The sequence below is a fragment of the Chelonia mydas genome, chromosome 6 (assembly GCF_015237465.2).
Source record: "Chelonia mydas isolate rCheMyd1 chromosome 6, rCheMyd1.pri.v2, whole genome shotgun sequence".
Lineage (NCBI taxonomy): Eukaryota > Metazoa > Chordata > Testudines > Cheloniidae > Chelonia > Chelonia mydas.
In genome coordinates, this window is record NC_051246.2 from 4,726,748 (window position 1) to 4,743,169 (window position 16,422).

At 45.2% G+C, this 16,422-nt stretch overlaps 1 protein-coding gene across 1 annotated transcript; it reads left to right on the forward strand.

Moving 5' to 3' along the window:
• Positions 1 to 14,484: 14,484 nt before the first annotated feature.
• On the forward strand, positions 14,485 to 15,441 carry LOC102936796 (olfactory receptor 1019-like). The gene has a single exon (XM_037901479.2). The coding sequence runs from the start codon at positions 14,509 to 14,511 to the stop codon at positions 15,439 to 15,441; it is 933 nt and encodes a 310-aa protein (XP_037757407.1). The 5' UTR covers positions 14,485 to 14,508.
• Positions 15,442 to 16,422: the final 981 nt, after the last annotated feature.

Genomic DNA, 16,422 nt, shown 5'->3' on the forward strand with positions numbered 1-16,422 from the left:
GTTCATTCTTTTATTATTATCATTATTAATTTGTTGGTATGCCAACAAGGTCTGCAGGCTCCAACTGAGATCAGTGGACAAAACCTGGGGAAGACTCACAGGGCAAGAAAAAGAGAATGATTTTATAAGCTGGTGTCCAGGGGCATCCACCTAGGGGGATAGATGTTCAACTTCATGTCTCAGGACATCGGATGGCAGTTCCAAAGTGGTTTCTGTGACCGAACCTTTCACGCAGAGGTAAGGAATAAAATTGCAAAACAATGTGTGGGGAGGGGTGGAAGTGGGGGGTAGGAAAGCACAAGAACCAATGGACTTCAATTGCACAAAGGGCGGTTTAGGTTGCACATAAGGAAATACATCCCAACAGTGAGGGTAGTTAATCACTGGTATAATTTTCCCAGTAAGGTTGTGGAATTGCCACCATTGGAGATTTTTAAGAGCAGGTTAGACAAACACCTGTCAGGGATGGTCTAGATAATACTCTGTGGTGCTGTGAGTGCAGGGGAGTGGAATAGATGACCTCTCGAGGTCCCTTCCAGTCCTATTATTCCATGATCTCACAAGGAGCCCTGCACTGGGTGGAGGGGGGATGCCAGCGTGAGCAGTGGGCAGGGCAAGGAACACACATATGCCTCCAATTGACATTCAGCTCCACTGTGCCCCCCAACACATGCACACACATAGTGCTCACTGCAAACCAAACACACACACACAGAGTTCCCACTACACACAACATACACAGTGCCCACTGCACACCAAACACACACACACACAGACAGAGTGCCCACTACACACACACAGCCTGACACTGAGCTTAATCAGAATGCAGAATAATCTCTACTGGGAATCAGGGACAGCTGGAATATTTCCAACTCACCTGAACAAAAAGAACTGAAGCTGGGATGATTTAGTTGGGGATTGGTCCTGCTTTGAGCAGGGGGTTGGACTAGATGACCTCCTGAGGTCCCTTCCAACTCTGATATTCTATGATTCTATTCTATGATTCTGCTCCCCTGGCAGGGAGATAGGACCAGATTTCCCAACAGGTCTTTGCCATCAACAGCTTTTCTGAGGCCTGGTTTATGCTTAAAAATAGATCAACAGACTCCATCACACAGGGCCGGGAAACTTTTCACACCCTGTGAGAGGCAGTTAGCTTGTACTGACCCTCGGTGTAATTTTTCCATTGACCTACATACTGCCTCTCGGAGACGTGGATTAACTACATCGAAGGAAAAACCCTTCCATGAATGTGGAAAGCATCTACACTATGGTGCTTCTGCACACCATAGCTGAGTCAATGTAATGGCTTTAGTATAGACATTCCCTGAATTGATGGGGGGAGTTTCCCCCCTTCCTATTAAAGCTATTTTTCTCTCCCTTTACATTTACTCTTCTCCCTCCCTTGGTAAAGCTCTTTCCTTCTTTTGTTAAATAAATATGTTCAGAAATGTTGAAATTTATCCTCTAAGGCTATGTCTACACTACAAAATTAAGTCAAATTTATAGAGGTCGTTTTTGTAGAAAGCGGTTTTATACAGTTGATTGTGTGTGTCCCCACACAAGTGCTCTAAGTGCATGTAGTCGGCGGAGTGTGTCCACAGTACCGAGGCAACTGTCGACTTCTGGAGCGTTGCACTGTGGGTGGCTACCCCACAGTTCCCGCAGTCTCCGTCACCCATCTGAATTCTGGGTAGAAATCCCAGTGCCTGATGGGGCTAAAACATTGTCACGGGTGGTTCTGGGTACATATCGTAAGGCCCCCGTTCCCTCCCTCCCTCCGTGAAAGCAAGGGCAGACAATCGTTTTGCACCTTTTTTCTTGAGTTACCTGTGCAGACGCCATACCACGGCAAGCATGGAGACCGCTCAGCTAACCGTCACCATATGTCTCCTGGGTGCTGGCAGACGTGGTACTGCATTGCTACACAGCAGCAGTTTATTGCCTTTTGGCAGCAGACAGTGCAGTATGACTGGTAGACGTCATCGACGTAGTCCTGGGTCCTCTTTTAATCGGGTGCCTGGGCAAACATGGGAGTGACTCAGCCAGGTCATTTCGCTTTTAAGTTTCGTCTCGTGGCGTTTCAGTCCTACAGGCAGTGCACTGTCTTTTAACCTCCAGCCAGCAGAAGATGATGGCTAGTCATCATACTGCACCGTCTTCTGCCGAGCACCCAGGAGATGATGACGGTTAGCGGTCGTACTGCACAGTCTCCTGCCAGCAAGATGTATAAAGATAGATGAAGTGGCTCAAAACAAGAAATAGACCAGATTTGTTTTGTATTCATTTTCTCCTCCCTCCCTCCTTCCCTCTGTGAAATCAACAGCCTGCCAAACCCTGTTTTGAGTACTATCCTTGAGGTTTTGAGTTCTATCCTTGAGGGGGCCATTCAGTTTCTCGCAAAGCCACCCCCTTTGTTGATTTTAATTCTCTGTAAGCCAACCCTGTAAGCCATGTCGTCAGTCGCCCCTCTCTCTGTCAGGGCAATGGCAGACAATTGTTCCACGCCTTTTTTCTGTGCAGACGCCACACCACGGCAAGCATGGAGCCCGCTCAGATCACTTCAGCAATTAGGAGCACATTAAACACCACGTGCATTATCCAGCAGTATATGCAGCACGGGAACCTGCAAAGAGATACCGGGCGAGCAGGTGACGTCAGCGCGGTAACGTGAATGATGAGGACATGGACACAGACTTCTCTCAAAGCAGGGGCCCTGGCAATGTGGGCATCGTGGTGCTAATGGGGCAGGTTCATGCGGTGGAACGCCGATTTTGGGCTTGGGAAACAAGCAGAAACTGGTGGGACCACATAGTGTTGCAGGTCTGGGACGACTCCCAGTGGTTGTGAAACTTTCACATGTGTAAGGGCACTTTCATGGAATTTTGTGACTTTGCTTTCCCCTGCCCTGAGGTGCAAGAATACCAAGATGAGAGCAGCCCTCACAGTTGAGAAGCGAGTGGCAATAGCCCTGTGGAAGCTTGCAACGCCAGATACCGGTCGGTCGGGAATCAATTTGGAGTGGGCAAATCTACTGTGGGGGCCGCTGTGATGCAAGTAGCCAACTCAATCAAAGATCTGCTGATATCAAGGGTAGTGACCCTGGGAAATGTGCAGGTCCTAGTGGATGGCTTTGCTGCAATGGGATTCCCTAACTGTGGTGGGGCCATAGACCCAGAACCCATATCCCTATCTTGGCACCAGAGCACCAAGCCTGCGAGTACATAAACCGCAAGGGGCACTTTTCAATAGTGCTGCAAGCTCTGGTGGATCACAAGGGACGTTTCACCAACATCAACGTGGGATGGCCGGGAAAGGTATATGATGCTCGCATCTTCAGGAACTCTGGTCTGTTTCAAAAGCTGCAGGAAGGGACTTTATTCCCAGACCAGAAAATAACTGTTGGGGATGTTTAAATGCCTATAGTTATCCTTGGGGACCCAGCCTACCCCTTAATGCCATGGCTCATGAAGCCATACAAAGGCAGCCTGGACAGTAGTCAGGAGCTGTTCAACTACATGCTGAGCAAGTGCAGAATGGAGGTAGAATGTGCATTTGGACGTTTAAAAGCACGCTGGCGCAGTTTACTGAATCCGTTACCCCACAGCGAAACCAATGTTCCCACTGTTATTACTGCTTGCTGTGCGTTTCATAATATCTGTGAGAGTAAGGGAAGACGTTTATGGCGGGGTGGGAGGTTGAGGCATATCGCCTGGCTGCTGGTTATGTGCAGCCAGACACCAGGGCGGTTAGAAGAGCACAGGAGGGCGCGGTGCGCATCAGAGAAGCTTTGAAAACCAGTTTCATGACTGGACAGGCTACGGTGTGAAAGTTCTGTTTGTTTCTCCATGATGAAACCCACTGCCCCTTGGTTCACTCTACTTCCCTGTAAGCTAACCACCCTCCCCTCCTCCCTTTGATCACCGCTTGCAGAGGCAATAAAGTCGTTGCTTCACATTCATGCATTCTTTATTCATTCATCACACAAATAGGGGGATAGCTACCAAGGTAGCCCAGGAAGGGTGGTGGAGGAGAGAAGCACCAGGAGGGGTGGTGGAGGAGGGAAGCACAAGGCCACACAGCACTTTAAAAGTTTAAAACTTTAAAACTTATTGAATGCCAATCTTCTGTTGCTTGGGCAATCCTCTGGGGTGGAGTGGCCGGAGGCCCCCCCACCGCGTTCTTGGGCGTCTGGGTGAGGAGGCTATGGATCTTGGGTAGGAGGGCGGTTGGTTACACAGGGGCTGTAGCGGCGTTCTGTGCTCCTGCTGCCTTTCCTGAAGCTCAACCATACACTGGAGCATATTGGTTTGATCCTCCAGCAGCCTCAGCATTGGATCCTGCCTCCTCTCATCACGCTGCTGCCACATTTGAGCTTCAGCCCTGTCTTCAGCCTGCCACTTACTCTCTTCAGCCGGCCACTTACTCTCTTCAGCCCGCCACCTCTCCTCCCAGTCATATTGTGCTTTCCTGCACTCTGACACTGTCTGCCTCCACGCAGTCGTCTGTGTTATGTCAGTTGTGGGAGGACACCATCAGCTCAGAGAACATTTCATCACGAGTGCACTTTTTTTGCCTTCTAATCTTCACCAGCCTCTGGGAAGGAGAAGATCCTGTGATCATTGAAACACATGCAGCTGCTGGAGAAAAAAAAAAGAGGCAGTGATATTTAAAAAGACACATTTTCTAGAACAATGGCTACACTCTTTCACGGTAAACCTTGCTGTTAACATTACATACACAGCACATGTGCTTTCGTTCCAAGGTCCCATTTTGCCTACCCCCCACCACGTGGCTAGCCCCTCAGCCTCTGCCCCGGCTAACAGCGGGGAACATTTCTGTTCAGCCACAGGCAACCAGCCCAGCAGAAACAGGCACCTCTGCATGTCCCCTTAAGAAAAGCACCCTATTTCAACCAGGTGACCATGAATGATATCACTCTCCTGAGGATAACACAGAGAGATAAAGAACATGTGTTGTTTGAATGCCAGCAAACGTATACTGCAATGCTTTGTTCTACAATGATTCCCAAGGACGTGCTACTGGCCTGGTGTGGTAAAGTGTCCTACCATGAAGGACGCAATAAGGCTGCCCTCCCCAGAAACCTTTTGCAAAGGCTTTGGGAGTACATCCAGGAGAGCTGCAAATGCCAGGGCAAATTAATCATTAAACATGCTTGCTTTTAAACCATGTATAGTATTTTAAAAGGTACACTCACCAGAGGTCCCTTCTCCGCCTGGCGGGTCCGGGAGGCAGCCTTGGGTGGGTTTGGAGGGGACTGCCTCCAGGTCCAGGGAGAGAAACAGTTCCTGGCTGTCGGGAAAACTGGTTTCTCCGCTGGCTTGCTGTGAGCTATCTACAACTTCATCATCATCATCTTCCTCGTCCCCAAAACCTGCTTCTGTGTTGCCTCCATCTCTATTGAAGGAGTCAAACAACACGGCTGGGGTAGTGATGGCTGAACCCCCTAAAATGGCATGAAGCTCATCATAGAAGCAGCATGTTTGGGGCTCTGACCCAGAGCAGCCGTTTGCCTCTCTGGTTTTCTGGTAGGCTTGCCTCAGCTCCTTAAGTTTCATGCGGTATTGCTTCGGGTCCCTGTTATGGCCTCTGTCCTTCATGCCCTGGGAGATTTTGACAAATGTTTTGGCATTTCGAAAACTGAAACGGAGTTTTGATAGCATGGATTCCTCTCCCCATACAGCGATCAGATCCCGTACCTCCCGTTTGGTCCATGCTGGAGCTCTTTTGCGATTCTGGGACTCCATCATGGTCACCTCTGCTAATGAGCTCTGGCCAGCGTGGCAAGCTGCAGGTGACCATGCAAACAGGAAATTGAAATTCAAAAGTTTGCGGGCCTTTTCCTGTCTACCTAGCCAGTGCATCTGAGTTGAGAGTGCTGTCCAGAGCGGTCACAATAGAGCACTCTGGGATAGCTCCTGGAAGCCGATACTGTCTAATTGCATCCACAGTACTCCAAATTCGACCTGGCAAGGCCGATTTAAGTGCTAATCAACTTGCCAGAGGTGGATTAAGGAAATCAATTTTAAGAGCCCTTTAAGTCGAAAAAAGGGCTTCATCGTGTGGACGGGTGCAGGTTTACATCGATTTAATGCTGCTAAATTCAACCTAAACTCCTAGTGTAGACCAGGGCTGAGCGTAATTCCTTCCTTCCCTTTCCATGAATGGCTCACTGTCATTTCAATTAAAGGCTGAAATGCTCTGAAACTGAGATGTTTGCCTGTCACTTGGTTGTACCTCTTTGTTTTTCCTCCCTTCACTAAAAATGAGTTGAGGAAGGAAGCAGTACCAGCTCAGAACCCTAAAATCAGACTAAGAGTCGAATATTTTCCTGCTTGCTAACCACACCAGTGTTGCCCTTAATACCTCTGGAGCTGCTTCCTTGGCCAGAAGAGGTTAAATTTGGCTTTGATGACTTTGAGATTTGCTCCTTGCAGCATCTTTGCTCCCAGGAAAACAGGTGTGCACAGCACATACAATTAATGGTGTTGCCAAGTCTTTCCTTGTGGAAATGGAAGACAGACAGCCAGAAAATCAGCTGGCCTGGATTTCTGTCTCTCCCGTGAGGTAATTTTAGCATGATACAAAACGGAGGTAACTGTATTCCACCTTATTTTTTGGTCCCCTCTCCAAATGTCTCTTAAAGTAATTTCCGAGTGTTAGGATGGAAAGGTGCCTAGAAATGAGTGAATTTCTTCTGGACTTATCATTTATTGTCAAAAACAATACCTTTTGGATTGACCTAAACTATGAACAAATGTGTTTCAAATACTCCTAAAAGCTTTGTCCCAAAACAATGTTTGTATGTGGTGGAGGATTTTGATACTGGTCGCAACATAGCCACTGTAGGAGGCGGTGGTGGGCCTTTCCTTTGTAATGTTTAGCCCAATAGATGGGGTGTTCCACTTTGAGGTGGGAGATGCAGATTCAATTCCCCCTTCTGTCCAGTGCTGGGCAAAGCTCTGTGTGACATTGCACTCCATATGCTTTATGAAAATATGCTTGAATATGACATCACTGGAATATGTTTTATGCTAAGTGCCCCATGTAACATATCATTATAAAGCTTATAATCTACTAAGTGTGTTCATCCTATTTGTTTACATGGATTATTTCTATTTCTGTAATTTGGAGAATAAGGTATAAATTTGTATTACTTATGTAGACATTTTAAGTGGAGGACATTAAAGGTGCATTAAAGGAGATTCCACGACCTTCCTGGGCAAGTTATTCCAGTGCTTAGCCACCCTCAGCATTGGGATGTTTTTTCCTATTGTCTGACCTAAACCGCCCTTGCTGCAATTGAAGTCCGTCAGTTCTTGTCCTATCCTTCCCCTACTCCCACATTGTTTTGAAATTTTATTCCTAAATTCTGTGTGATGGGTTGCGTCTCAGAAACCCCTTTGGGACTGCCACCTGATGTGCCTAGACTGCCTCTGAACCTGTTTTCCCTGCCAACTTGGGACTTCAGTACCTTAACTTCTATGAGCCAGACACATTTACCTGCTGCAAACACAGATGGAAGTCTCAACCTGGACCCGCACAAGCTGCAGACTTAACTGAAAACAGATTAAGAAGTGCTCCTGTCTCCAGCACTCAGATGTCCCAATGGAGTCCAAACCCCAATAAATCCATTTAAACCTGTAAAACGTTTATACTGGGTAAACTCATAAATTTGTTCGCCCTCGGTGACACTGTTTGTCCCCCCCCCCCCCCCGGCCCAAGTATTACTTAATAAGTAAAAAGGGATTTTATTAAATACAAAAAGTAGGATTTAAGTGGTTCCAAGTAATAACAAACAGAACAAAGTGAATTACCATACAAAATAAAATAAAACATGGAAGTCTAAGCCTCATACTGTAAAAATGAAATGCAGGTAAATCTCACCCTCAGAGAAGTTCCAATAAGCCTCTCTTACAGACTAGACTTCCTCACTCACACCCCTGTAGTTACTGTCATTTGTTCCAGTTTCTTTCAGGCATCTCCTTGGGGTGGAGAGGCTATCTCTTGTGCCAGCTGAAGACAAAACGGAGGGGTTTCCCCAGGGGCTTAGTGATTTTATTAAGTATAAAAAGTAGGATTTAAGGGGTTTTGAGAAATAGCAGAGTGAACAAAATAAGTCAAAAGCAAAATAAAACAAAACACGCAAGACTAAGCTTAATACACTCAGAAATCAGTTACAAATATTAACTTCTTATCCCAGTTGTTACTTGAGGTAAAATCCTTCTCAGGTCAGATGCCTTTTCTGAGCTGGGTCCAGCCTGTTCTCACCCACTCCTGTGGTTACAGTCCTTTTGTTTCCATGTGCTTGCAGGTATCTCCGTGAAGTAGGGAGGCCGTGACTTAAGCCAGCTGAAAACACTCCTTGTTTGCTTCCCCACTGGAATAGAACTTCCCTAAGGCAGGAATCCTTTTTTGGAATTCCACCCCCCTCTGGAAAAGTACCAGCTTCAAAATGGATTTCAGTGTCAGGTGACATGGTCAAATGTCACTGTAGGACCCCAGTCTCCATTATTCTTGGACTGGAAATGGCCCAACTTGATTATCATACACATTGTAAGGAGAGTGATCACTTTAGATAAGCTATTACCAGCAGGAGAGTGGGGTGGGAGGAGGTATTTTTTCATGCTTTGTGTGTATATAATAAGATCTTCTAAACTTTCCACAGTATGCATCCGATGAAGTGAGCTGTAGCTCATGAAAGCTTATGCTCAAATAAATTGGTTAGTCTCTAAGGTGCCACAAGTACTCCTTTTCTTTTTGCGAATACAGACTAACAAGGCTGTTACTCTGAAACCTGTCATTATTCTTGGGTTATCCCACAGGTACACAGGAAGGTAAACAGAGCCATTAACAGATCATTGATTCTGAAGCACTTTTAATGGCCTCCACTTAAAATGTCTACATCAATAATACAAATTTATACCTTATTCTCCAAACTCCAGAAATAGAAATAATCCATGTAAACAAATAGGATGAACACACTTAGTGGATTATAAGCTTTATAATGATATGTTACATGGGGCACTTAGCATAAAGCATATTCCAGGGATGTCTTATACAGAAGCACATTTTCATAAAGCATATGGAGTGCAATGTCACACAGAGCTTTGCCCAGCACTGGACAGAAGGGGGAATTGAATCTGCATCTCGCACCTCAGAGGTGACCACCCCAACTATTGGGCTAAAAATTACAAAGGAAGGCCCACCACCTCCTCCTACTGTGGCTGCATTGCGACAGGCACCTAAATCCTCCCCCTGCAGACACACGTTGTTCTGGGACAAAGCTACTAGGAGTATTTTTAACACATTTGTGAATAGTTTCAGGACAATCCAAATGGTATTGTTTTTGACAATAAATTATTAGTCCAGAAGAAACTCACCCATTTCTAGACACCTTTGTGTCCCAATGCTGGGAAATTACTTAAAGTGATATTTTGGAGAGGTGACCCACAAATAAAGTGGAATACATTCAACTAAGTTTTGTATCATATTAAAAAGACCTCACAGGAGTGACAGCGATCCAGGTCAGCTGATGTTCTGTCCCTCTGTGTTCCATTTCCACAAGGAAAGGCACGGCAACAACATTAATTGCATGTGCTGTGCACACCTGTTGTCCTGGGAACAAAGGTGCTCCAGGGAGTAAATCTCAAAGTCATCAAAGCCATATTTAACCTCTGCCACCCAAGGAAGCAGCTCCAGAGTTATTAAGGGTAACGTTGGTGTGGTTAGCAAACAGGGAAAGATTCGACTCTGTGTCAGATTTTAGGGTTCTGAGCTGGTACTGCTTCCATCCTCAACTCATTTTAAGTGAAGGGAGGAAAAACAAAGAGGTACAACAAAGTGATAGACAAACAATTCAGTTTCAGAGCATTTCGGCCTTTAATTGAAATGACAGTGAGCCATTCATGGGAGGGAAAGGAAGGAATTATGCTTAGAGGAGAAATTTCAACATTTCTGAACATATTTACTTAACAAAAGAAGGAAAGAACTTTACCAAGGAAGGAAGAAGAATAACTGGAAAAGGAGAGAAAAAAAGCTTTAATAGGAAGGGAAAAACTCCCCCATTGATTCAGGGAATATCTATACTAACGCCATTATTTGGCTCAGCTCTGCTGTGCAGCAGCGCCATAGTGTAAATGCTTTCCACATTGATGGAAGGGGCTTTCCCCTGATGTAGTTTATCCACATCCCCGAGAAGCAATAGCTAGGTCAATGAAAGAATTACGCTGAGGGTCAGTAAAAGCTAAAAGAAAAGGAGTACTTGTGGCACCTTAGAGACTAACCAATTTATTTGAGCATAAGCTTTAGGGAGCTACAGCTCACTTTCTTTCAGGGATCTTCTTGGGGTGGAGAGGCTATCTCTTGTGCCAGCTGAAGACAAAATGGAGGGGTTTCCCCAGGGGCTTATATAGTTTCTCTCTTGGGGTGGAAACCCCTTCCCCTCTCCTATGGAGAATCCAGCTCCAAGATGGAGTTTTGGAGTCACATGGGCAAGTCACATGTCCATGCATGACTAGGTTCCTTACAGGCCCATGCCACATTCGTAGGAGAGCTTAGCTGTGGATTGGGGTCTCTCAAAGTTCATTGTTAGCTTAAGTGTTTCTTGACTGGGCACTTACAGAGAGTAGTCTTTTCTCAAGAAGCTGACCCACTGCTTCACTGAGGCTACTTAAAACAAACAAGTACATAACACATATTCATAACTCTGAATACAAAAATTTTACATGCATGCAAATAGCGTGAATATATCCAGTAGATCATAACCTTTGCAGACATATGTTACATGGCATATCTCGCATAAAACATATTCCAGTTATGTCATATTTACATTCATAAGCATATTTCTATAAAGCATTATGGGGTGCAACGTCACACTCTGTTTCACGGACTATAAATTATAGGAAATAAATAAAATTAACAAAAGAATTGGAGGGAGCTCGCATGCTCGGAGATATTTTGTAGCAGCATCTGCACAGATGATGCAGGGATCTGTGTTAACCACCAGTTTGGGGAATATCCTCCTTTTTGCAGAGTGCCCTGATCATGGCGTTTTCAGTGAGGACTGCCGCAGGCACCTCCGCGTCACAGGAGGCAGAGAAGCCAGGAGGAGGTTTATGAACAAGACTCCTAGAGGAAGTAGGGGCATAGTGTTTCCTGGGCACAGACCGGGGGTGACAGACTTTGGAGTTTCTGAGTACAGAGATTGCTGGCTGTTGGTTGTTTCCACTTGTGTTCAGGGAAGCAGGAGGTTGTGTACATTCTTTGTAATCCCTCGCCCACAGATTATAAGAAAGAATATAGCTGATTTGGATCATCAATTTTTCCTCCTAATACAATCAACCCTGCAATGCCTCACAGGTTGGCACCACTTAGGAGAAGGGAGCACCAACCTGCCCTGGAGCACTGATAATACGAGCTAAGCCTCCACACCCATGGGGGATAATTTCTGCTACCATAGTGAAGGAGAGAAGAGTCATCACTGGGCGTGCCATGGATCTCCTTGAGGGGAGGTGATGACCACAGTGTCCTTGTGCATCTGCAGCCATGGATCAGTGCATGGTCCCATTCATTGGGGGACCTCTAGCTTTCATGTCAATTGAACACTACTGTCAGTCCGCACCATGCCTTTGTGCTACTGGGAAACCTTTTAGGTTGGTGGCTGTGACATACCAGGGTCCAACCCAGATTAATCAGCAGCTGTGGCACACCTACCTGCAACCTTGCAATGCCTTGCTGAAGTGGCTTCCACCTGGGCCACTCACAAACCACTGTCTAGCATGCAAATCACACCCTGAGCATATGGGTGTAACTGCAGCCTGGCCAGGAATAGTTGGGTTACACTCAGGCTCTCACCACCATTGGTTACACTGCAGGGTGACCCCAACACAGTCCCCAGTCTTCAATTTCCCTCCAGAAATGTACGTCCTGTGCTGTGCAGTCCACTCTTGGACTATACAAGTGACTTTTCCCATTATTTCTTTAATAGCACTAATATTCCTGAAACTTGGTTTCTCAGACACTTCTATTGAAATTCACTGGCTTAGATAAAACAATAAAAGAAAGTTTATTGACTTCAAAGTGAGTATGAATTTGGAGGCATAAAGTCAGACATGGTTACAAGAAAAATAAAGCTACAATGCAACTTGTGCCTAAGTTAACAAATGATGTGAAATTCAAAGCAAAATTATCCTCACCACAGGCTTTCAGCAGTCTTACTGATCAAACTTCCTAGGTCAGGACCCCTCCCCAAGTCCAATGGCTGCTTCCTTTCTCCTTTCAGATGCAGTGAATCAATGGGCAGAGAGAGAGAGAGAGAGAGAGAGAGAGAGAGAGAGAGAGAGAGATGGATGGCTTGGGTTATCTGCCTCTACTTTTTATAGTCCTATCTCCCATTTTAGAAACTTTTCTAACCTGGTTACTGGAAGACAAAATGTCTATGTAGAAGGATGCTCCCTGCTGCTGTTTCCTCACCTTTGTTGGGCTTCCTTTGTTTCCTTTCCTGTTTGATGACTCCTGTTACTGTTTAGAAACAAAAATAAGCAGCGCACACATTTCTTTGTTTAAGACAAACCAGTTTGCCAGTCTCCATTTGGAACAAGTATTAATAACACGATACCGTGTCATCTTATAATTTCACATACATTATAAAAAAAAAATAATATTTGTGGTGACAGCATGACTATTTCTAGTTGACTCAGAGATTGATTTAACATCTTAAAGCTGAGCTCTGTGTGCAGATAAAATGCATGAAAGAGGGATAGTTTTGTGAACTGCAGAAGTCCATAGCATGCTGTGGCCTCCCGCTGAGCTCCTGTGGTCATCCTGTGGTCTCCATCAAGCAAAATGAACGAACCTGTCTTTCCTACCTTTGGGAGTAACCTAGCAAGGGAAGAACATAGGATAGCATGGTGAGTGGCATGCTATAAATAGCGTGATAATCTGGAGTACTCTTACATGTCTTACAGGTTTTACATTCCACCTACTGGGGCCAGGACAATGAGGTGATTCTGGAACCAGGAATGACTCAGAAGATATCAGCTACACATGCAAATAATTAGTACATTTCATGTGTATCTAACTTTCAGTTCCTTTGTTTCCAAATTTGTTGCTAAGGCTGGTTGAATATTTTTCTTGAGAAGTGTTTTTGATGGGAAATTGGATTTTCCATTTAATTATTTTTTCCAAAAAAATATCTTTTCCCTGGAAATTATAAGATTTCTATCAACATACCAAACTCCCCTCCTCCCTAAACCATGGCTGTGGGACTCTGGTGATGTTCCAGGGCAGTTCAGCAAGATGAGAGACCATCATGCATCATGGGGGATGTAGTCCAGCCTGGGAGCCTGGCCCATGGAAGAGATTGGTGGTGTGTGGTATCTGAGACACCCCGTGCTATTTCTGATCTGAAATGTTTTTAGCAAAAAGATTTTTGTCTCCACAAAAAAAACAAAACAAAAAACTCTGTGTGGATCAGCTCTACACAGTACCCAGCTTGCACTGAAAACAGCAGGATGAAATATACACCAAACCTCATATTCTGTACTCTGGTAGAAATTGCATCATTTAATAACACAGTAGGAAAGAGTGGGACAAATTAATCCCCAGGGCACCAATTACACAGAGGGTGGCTTTGGTTTACTGAATGCATTAATTAGGTTTTATGGGTATCTGAACTCAGTTATTCCCAGTTGCTTCAGGAATTATGTCCCACAGATAACAAATCTCAGTATAAACCTTTCTTAGTGCACCAAATGTGAAGTTTCTGTCGATGGGGTAACACCACCTCATCTCTCTCTCTTCTCAGCAGGTAAGTGCTACTTTCCTGAATTACAGGCACACACGCACACACCGTGGTGATCAGCAGTTATTAAATTCCAGACCTCCAGCACTAAAAGCCTTAGTCCCAACTCAGACTCCTTCAGCTAAAGAATCAACCTCTTTGGTTGGAAAAAATAGGCAATTACATAGTCACTGAAGCCAGGGCTTTCCATTATGTCTCTAGGTTTTCATACAGGCTAAAGTAAATGCCAAAAAAAATTTAATTAGCACAGTAAGCAACTTTACCCCAAACCAGCATGTGAAGCCCCAGAGCTCCCCTTTCCAAAAGAAGGTGGAAAGTTTAACACTCCTTTTCTCTCACCCTTGTTTAGCAAAGGAATAATCCCTTCAGACTGATTCTCTCCCAGCAGAGTCACAAGTCACTGATTTCTGATCAGAGTAGTGAACAGGAGTCTTTGTGTGGGGGGCATGATTAACCTGCGTGTCATTGTGTTTGCACAGAGTGTGCATTTTATCAAACACCTCGAATGACCAGCTGTGAACACCTGGCTCGGTGGACTAAGCCCTTCCCTGAGTGGGTACTGATGTCTATTGAGAAACTGATCTCCATTTATCTTCACTTACTTCATTACAGAGAACGGACAGCTTTTTCTCACCATCCACCTGTCCACATCTCTGTAGCTGTCTGATCTCTGTTCAGAGGAGATGGGAAATCACTCGGAGGTGACTGAGTTCATTCTCTCAGGACTGACAGATCGTCTGGAGCTACAGGTCCCCCTGTTTGGGGTGTTCCTACTGATTTATGGTGTCACCCTGGTGGGGAATGGGGGGATGATCTTGTTAATCACAATTGATCCCCGACTCCACACCCCCATGTACTTTTTCCTCAGGAATTTGTCTTTCTGTGACCTCTTTGTTTCCTTGATAATTTCCCCTAAGATGCTGCTGAATTTCTTAGCCCAGAGGAAAAGCATTTCTTACATGGCCTGTGCTGTGCAAATGTGTCTCTCTATCCTTTTGGCAGATGTTGAGTGCCTCTTGCTGGCTGTGATGGCATATGACCGTTATGTGGCCATCTGTAACCCGCTGCTCTATACGGTCACTATGTCCAGGCAGCTTTGTAAACAGCTGGTGGCTGGGGTGTATGCTGTGGGGGTGGTGGATTCAATGATACACACATGTTGTACATTTCAGCTGTCATTCTGCAGCTCCAACATCATCAATCATTTCTTCTGTGACATCCTCCCACTGTTGGCGCTCTCCTGTTCTGACACCAGAATCAATGAGATTGTGATGTTTGCTTTGACAAGCTGCATTACAGGGAGCAGCTTTATGACTGTCCTCCTCTCCTATGTCTATATCATCTTCGCCATCCTGCAGATCCGCTCTGCTGAGGGCCAGCGCAAAGCCTTCTCCACCTGCACTTTCCACTTGACCTCTGTGGTTTTGTTTTTTGGCACCCTCCTCTTCATGTATTTACGTCCCACCTCCAGCTATGCCATGGACATAGACAAAGTGGCCTCAGTGTTTTACACGCTGGTGATTCCCATGTTGAACCCCCTCATCTACAGCCTGAGGAACAAGGAGGTGAATGATGCCCTGAGGAAAGCAATGAATAAACTGCTAACCAATTCTTGAATCTGTTTAACTGTGTACTGGTTTAGTGATGGGGAGTGGAAACAGGTGAATTCAATTCCCATTCCATTACAAAGTAATTTCGCAGAGCCCGTGGGAGTATTGTTCTTTATTATATTGTTATTATAATTACTTTTTTTATTCGAACAATGTCTCCTGGCCCCAACAGAGATCAGTGGACAAAACATGGGAAGCATCACAGGGCCAGAGAGAGAGAATGATTCTATAACCAGGTGGCTAAGGCGACCCACCGAGAGGGTGAGATGCTCAACTTCATGTCTCTGTTCCAATTGTTTTTCAGTTAGTTATCCATAGTAGAACAACTTTGAAAGGAGAGATTGAGAGCAACCGAGACTGGAACAGCTCATTGCTGATGGGCTGGGATGTTTTTTGGAAATGCAGGAATTCCAAGTGCATAGTGTGCTGGGTTCGGTCACAGAGACCCTCATTGGGACTGTCATCCAATGTGCTGAAATTTCCTCTGAGCCCACTTTCCTTGCCAGCCTGGGACTCCAGAACCCTGTCTTGTTGAGCCAGACACACTAGCCTGGTGCAACATAGACCCAGGGTCTGGGTCACACCCTGAAAACTTCAGATCTAGACTGAAACCAGCTCCCAATGGAACCTAAACCCCAAATAAATCCATTTTACTCTGTCTAAAGCTTATACAGGGTAAAAAGACAAATGTTTTCCCTCTATTCACCGAAAGAGTGATATGCGCAACTGTTTGCCCCCCAGCTAACAGTTACTTACACTGAGTTTATAAATAATCAAAAGTGTTTTTATTAAGTATAAAAAGTAGGATTTAAGTGGTTTTAAATAGTAACAGACAGAGTAATGTAAATCACAAAGCAAAATTTAAAAAAATACTCAAGGCTAAGCTTAGTACACTCAGAAATCAGTTAGAAACTTCTCACCCCAGTTGTTACTTCAGGTAAAATCCTTTTCAGGTCAGATGCCTTTTCTGACCTGGGTCCAGCCTGG

Excerpts from the sequence above, each read along its gene's own strand:
- LOC102936796 (XM_037901479.2), top strand. The coding sequence starts at position 14,509 with ATGGGAAATCACTCGGAGGTGACTGAGTTCATTCTCTCAGGACTGACA.